A 7550-nucleotide genomic window follows, 5' to 3' on the forward strand; every position below is an offset into this window, starting at 1 on the left:
CGCGAGACGTGCAATTCTCGGCTGGACATTTGAATGAATACACCACGTTGGCTTTAGATGTAAAGTCAGCTCGACTATTACAGTTGTTTTTCATCACCATTGAACAGGTTCTAGGGTTACGATAGTATATAAGGACTCGGATCTCATGGTTCTCTTTAGTGGGGTGACAATTTTTCTTAATTATGTCCTTGATTGCTTTTTCATCCTTTTTGTAGGCATCACTGAAGGTGTTACGATAAAAAACGTTAATAAAATTAGGCTTATTGGCGCTTTGGTTGGACCCAAGTTCACACAGTAATTTATTGGTTATGCGGTCAAAATCACAGTTAGCATAACCATTATTGGTGAGCATTTGTCGTACATGCTGGAGTTCTGCATGTAGTGCTTCCCAGGACGAACATACTTTTATAGCTCTTCTGACGTATGCTCTAATAACACCTTTCTTATAACTATCACTGCATTCGCTGTTACCGTTCATACATTTATCTAAGTTGGTGGGTTTACGGTAAACACTGGTAATAAAATTAGTAGAGGTGGAATCAACCAGGACATCAAGAAAAGGAAGTTTACCATTTGTGTTCATTTCTACTGTGAAATTCAAACCCGAAATGTCCTGTAGACGCAGTCTTAATTGTTCCAGGTGCTCTCTGGAGAATGTACATACGAAAATATCGTCAATATATCTACAGTATATTTTGGGTTTAAGTTCACTCGCGAGAAATGTTGTTTCCTCCACATGTGACATGAAGGACTGAGCAAATAAAACGCCCAAGGGCGAGCCCATTGCAATCCCATCGGTCTGTACATACAGTTTACCTTCGGGGCATCTGAACGGGGCCTCAGTTGTACAAATAGTTAACATTTCTTTCATGGTTTCCATGGGAATAGGGGGTGGTGGGAGTACAGGGTGTTGGTACACATACTGGAGAATGATGTTAATAGTTCTAATGAGGGGAATATTAGTGAATAAATTTTCCGCATCCAGCGAAGCTATAAAGCCTTCAGGTTTGTTAAGTCACAAGATATCAATGAACTCGTCAGATGTCAGCGATGGACGGAATGATACTTGAACTTAAAAACAAACCTGAAGGCTTTATAGCTTCACTGGATGCGGAAAATTTATTCACTAATATTCCCCTCATTAGAACTATTAACATCATTCTCCAGTATGTGTACCAACACCCTGTACTCCCACCAACCCCTATATCTTGAGACTTAACAAACCTGAAGGCTTTATAGCTTCGCTGGATGCGGAAAATTTATTCACTAATATTCCCCTCATTAGAACTATTAACATCATTCTCCAGTATGTGTACCAACACCCTGTACTCCCACCACCCCCTATTCCCATGGAAACCATGAAAGAAATGTTAACTATTTGTACAACTGAGGCCCCGTTCAGATGCCCCGAAGGTAAACTGTATGTACAGACCGATGGAATTGCAATGGGCTCGCCCTTGGGCGTTTTATTTGCTCAGTCCTTCATGTCACATGTGGAGGAAACAACATTTCTCGCGAGTGAACTTAAACCCAAAATATACTGTAGATATATTGACGATATTTTCGTATGTACATTCTCCAGAGAGCACCTGGAAAAATTAAGACTGCGTCTACAGGACATTTCGGGTTTGAATTTCACAGTAGAAATGAACACAAATGGTAAACTTCCTTTTCTTGATGTCCTGGTTGATTCCACCTCTACTAATTTTATTACCAGTGTTTACCGTAAACCCACCAACTTAGATAAATGTATGAACGGTAACAGCGAATGCAGTGATAGTTATAAGAAAGGTGTTATTAGAGCATACGTCAGAAGAGCTATAAAAGTATGTTCGTCCTGGGAAGCACTACATGCAGAACTCCAGCATGTACGACAAATGCTCACCAATAATGGTTATGCTAACTGTGATTTTGACCGCATAACCAATAAATTACTGTGTGAACTTGGGTCCAACCAAAGCGCCAATAAGCCTAATTTTATTAACGTTTTTTATCGTAACACCTTCAGTGATGCCTACAAAAAGGATGAAAAAGCAATCAAGGACATAATTAAGAAAAATTGTCACCCCACTAAAGAGAACCATGAGATCCGAGTCCTTATATACTATCGTAACCCTAGAACCTGTTCAATGGTGATGAAAAACAACTGTAATAGTCGAGCTGACTTTACATCTAAAGCCAACGTGGTGTATTTATTCAAATGTCCAGCCGAGAATTGCACGTCTCGCGATACCACATACGTCGGGCACACCAGATGTACTCTCAGCCGAAGACTAACCTTTCACCAACAGGACGGAGCGATCAAGGACCATTATTCAAAATATCACAATAGAAATATTGACAGAGACACCTTAGTTCAATGTACCAAAATTATTGCGTACAATGAGGACCCTAGAAGGTTGAAACTCTTGGAGGCATTCCACATCAGGGACTCTGCCCCCACTATAAATATTCAGTCGGACATGACGTCCAGCATTAAACTGTACAGTAGCGCTAACCTGAGACATCGCTACATTGAGGTCCCCTCTCCCCCTCCCCCTCCCCTCCTACCCCCCACTCCCCCTCCCCTCCTACCCCCCACTCCCCCACCACTCAGACGATCCGCCAGACTCCGTAATGGGAACTCGGATAGCAGTTTATGTATTTAAACCTTTCTCTCTCTCTATCATTTGTACTTTCCTTATAGACGTAAGTAATAACTCTTGTTATATATCTTTTGTTCTACCTGTTTATTTGTATTTGTATTTTTGTAATTTATTTTGTAACTTATATGTACCAACATTTGTATTCATTATTGCAGAAAATTGTCAATCCTGATGATGTCTCTTTGAAGACGAAAGCTCGAGAATATTAAATGGAAAACTTTGGAGAACTTGTATCAGCTCACCCTACAACTGGAAAAAAGTTGATAAGACAAATAGAAAACATTAAGAAAAAGTTTAACAATTGTCAGAATGCTGTCGTATTTAATTCTACATGCATCAAAGAAAACCTGCTTCCTTACTTCACGAATATACACATATATATATATATAATACATATATATATATATATATATAATATATAACATATACACATATATACTATATATACGATAAAGACCTTATATACATGTATACATACATAACAAAATATACATATATTATATATAAACATATATATATATATATTACATATATATATACATATATATATATATACTGTATATATATACATATATATATATACATATATAGAAATATGTATACATATATTATACAATATAAATATATATATTATATACATATATAAATACATATATATATCATATATATATATAATATATATATATATATACTATATATATACATAATATATATATATACATATATATACATATATAAATAAATTACCTTTATATATACATATTTATATACATATACATTTATAAAAACATCTTATATAATATCTAATTAATATATATATATACATACAAATATAAATATATTACATAAACAATATACATATATACATAAATTATATAATAATATACCATATATATATACATATATAATAATTATATATATATATATACAAATTATAATATATACACTATATACTCTAATATATATAGATCATATATAATATATATTACATATATATATATATGCATATATCTATATCTGTATATATATACAATATATATATATATATATATAGATACATAAATATATATACAAATATAAAACATAAATCCTATATACACTATATATATATATTGTTATATATATATATATAAAATATACAGTATATATATATATTACGCGCTATCGAGTCTCGTGGTGAAGCTTCTTAAAAATCCATTTGACGAAATCGAAAATTTAAATATATTGCATTCAAATTTTATGTTACCGAGTTGACTATGACACATTTCAGTGCAATTCGCATACGTACATACATACGGAAAAAGATTCATATCTGAATTAGATTTATGCAAATCGTCGCTACGTACATTAAAATTTGTGCGTTTTTGTTGACCAAAAAGTCGTTCGAATACAGTGAATGAGAAACTGTCGTATAGTGTACTTACGCTGTGGATATTGTCGTATTCTATTGAAATAATGGCTTATTTACATACTTCATCATACTATATCTGGCCAATGTAAAGTTTTATAGACCTACAAAAAATTTGGCTTCAAGCTTGGCTATAAATAATAATAACCGTAGATCGTATTAAAATTGGAAATAGTATTGTTGACTTATTCGAAAGATATCAGAGAAGACTGGGAGAAAATAAGGAGAAATATGAGAGAGAGAGAGAGAGGGAAAGAGAAAAACTGGAGATGAAGAAAGAGAATGATTGAGAAAATAAGAGTCCGAGCGAATAGACAGAAGAGAGAGTTTTGGTGAGGAGAGAAAGAGCGGAAGAAGGAGAAAGAATGTGGTGAAAAAAGAGAACAGAGAGAGAGATAGAAAAGAAGAGAGAGAGGCAGAGATAGATTGATAGAGAGAGACAAATATAGACGCAAATAATTGATTACACGAAGATGATGCGACATAATGTACACGTCAATCTGGAAAAAATGACATCGATTTAAAGAAGTGTGTGAATGACGAAAACATAGTACCATGACGTTAGCTTCCTCATACGACACCAAAATATATTTAATTCAATTATAGAATAAAAAGAGAATTACATAATAGATCAGTTATAAAATTGCTTCATGCATTGAAAATTCCATGTGGTACTTATATAGTTTTACCCTTTATGTAAGCAATAGAATATATGATTCATTCTACAGTATATACATTTAATATAAAATTGAATAACATTAAGATATGTTATATGGATAAATTCCATTAGTTTTATCGTTGCTCACGCCCAACCATTTTCTGTTCCAGATGACATTTTTAATTTTTAATTTGGGTGTCGCCAGGCGATTTTATTCGTCTTCTTGGCGTCCCATTTTGTAGGGAAAGATATATAGGACATTCTGGGCATCACCTTGGCAATTAACATTTTCATTCCGGCTGCATCAGGTTATTTAATTTTAAAAATTATTAATATTATTATTATATATATTATTATTATATATTATTAAATATTATTATCATGATTATCATCGATTATCATCATCATCATCAAAATGTTCGTTGTTGTGTATGTATGATAAATGTTTTGCTTATACTTGTTTGTTTTGTATGTGTTTGTTGTTTTTAGTGTTTTGTGTGTGTGTGTTGTTTGTTTGTGTGAGTTTGTGTGTGTGTATATCGACCACATTCAACCGTCCTATGTCAAAGAATATAATCCGATGTCTCTCTCTCTTGTGTATAATATATATATATATATATATATATACATAATATACATATATATCATAACAGTATATTATATACATATATAACATATAATATATACATCAAAGGTATCATATATATACATATTATATATATATCATATATATATATTTATATCTTATAAAAATATATATACATATATATACATGTTATATATATATATAAATTATACATAACGTCATATATATAATACAATTATATTCATACAAATAATATATTATATACATATATCATGTGTTAATAGGTTTCTTTTCCAATTTTCGTATCAGCAGTGAAGAATTCCTAAGGATAACATACTTATCAAGAATACTAGGAAGAATATACCCGGAGGTTTGATCACCAGACAACAAAACCAAGAAGATCAACATCATGGGAAGAGGTACCACTTGGTTAAGGTACGTGGATGACATAATCGTGGTGATGCCAAAAAGAACTAATATAGAAAATAAGTTGAGAAGACTCAACGCTGTGAATAAAGACATCCAATTCACAGTTGAACTAGAAAAAGAGTGTAATTTACCATTTTTAGACACGTTGATACACAGAGGTTCTCAACAGGTAAGTTTCTCGGTGTACAGGAAACCCACCAATAGGGACGACTTTGTCCATTATTTTTCAGCACACAGCAGACGTGTTAAAACGGGTGTTCTAATAGGTTTCTTTCTCAGAGCTTTTCGTATCTGCAGTGAAGAATTCCTAGAGGATGAACTTACTTACATCAAGAATACCTTTAGGAAGCTGAAATACCCCGGAGGTTTGATCACCAGGACAACGAGGAAAGCCAAGAAGATCTACGATGGCTCAAACGTCCGGACCCCGGGAAAGGATAAGTCTCATTTTATTTCTGTCCCTAATTCTATAAACACCATAGATATTGATGATTATTTGTTAAAAGGTGGAATAAATATAGCAAAAATATCTTCCAATAAAATAGGAAAAATATTTAAGAAACATAATAATATGCGTAATAATCTCAGTGTCATTTACCGTATTCCATGCAACGGTTGTCCATCATCTTATTTCGGTGAGTCAGGTCGAGGGTTCAATAAACGCTTGAATGAGCACAAAAACGATCTCAGGGCTCATAGAACATCTAACTCCCTGGTTCGTCACCTGGACAAATGTGGACATCTACCTGATTGGAACAACGCAGAAATTCTACACGAGGGATTTGAGAAGAAAATGAGAAAAACTGTGGAAGCTGCACATATCGCCGCCAACAAGAACAACAACGACAGAGACGGATTTAAATGCCTCTCGAAAGCAGCAAGTGTCCTAATAATTAAATCGTTAGCCAAAGGGAAAACATGACGCTCATACCTTGGCGGGTTCCCTCTCACTACGAATATAAGAATTGTGATCCGTCTGTAATGCTGTAGTCCTCTGAAGAAGACCAAGTTGGTCGCAACGTTAGGACATTAAACTCTATTCCTAACACATCTTCGTTTGCCCTTCCCCACCCACACATTCTCTCTCATTTGTCTGAAATAATTTTAAATACATATAAATATATAATATATATTATATATATATAAATATAAATATAAATATATATATATTATGTATTTTTAGACATATGAGAGATTACTAAGCGAAGATGGGTGAACTCCTTCATTGCTCACAATTCGACCACTCGGTTTCTTCAGTGTGTCTACCTTACCTACAATTATCATGAGGACAATTTTTGTTTGTTTATCAAAGGCAGCAAGTAAATTGATTATAAATACTATTGGGAAACATATGCATTACGGGAAAGGGAATCCCCAACAGCCACGGGAAACCTGTCCATGTCCCGTCCTCGGATATATAATTGTGAGGTCCAAAATGTTTGTAGACAGCTTACTGAAGACCGAGTCGGTCGAAACGATAACAATCAAGGAGTTTCAGCCCATCTTCGCTTAGTCTTCCTAAATAATATAATATATAAATTATATATATATATATAATATATAAATATATATATATATATATATATATAATATATATATATATATATATATATATATATATATATAAATATTTATATAACATAAATAGAGGTGAAACATGTAATCACACAATTGTCATTCACTTACATATGGAGTAAAAAAGACTCCGGAATCTATATATTTCGATTGCAAATTGCAATCCTCTTCAGATGGATATCTATTGAAGAGGAATGCAGTAGATATCTATATTTCGATTGCAAACTGCAATCCTCTTCAGTAGATATC

At 33.1% G+C, this 7550-nt stretch overlaps 1 protein-coding gene across 1 annotated transcript in view; it reads right to left on the reverse strand.

Annotated features, from left to right (window-relative positions):
- Nucleotides 1-7010, reverse strand: part of LOC143034867 (uncharacterized) — a 57721-nt gene extending 50711 nt beyond the window's left edge. Inside the window, exon 1 of the mRNA XM_076201212.1 lies at nt 6960-7010. Within this exon, the coding sequence (XP_076057327.1) occupies nt 6960-7010 (51 nt within the window). The remainder of the gene's footprint in view (nt 1-6959) is intronic.
- Nucleotides 7011-7550: the final 540 nt, after the last annotated feature.

Source organism: Oratosquilla oratoria, chromosome 18 (genome assembly GCF_046742065.1).
Source record: "Oratosquilla oratoria isolate Oo_2021 chromosome 18, ASM4674206v1, whole genome shotgun sequence".
Taxonomy (NCBI): domain Eukaryota; kingdom Metazoa; phylum Arthropoda; class Malacostraca; order Stomatopoda; family Squillidae; genus Oratosquilla; species Oratosquilla oratoria.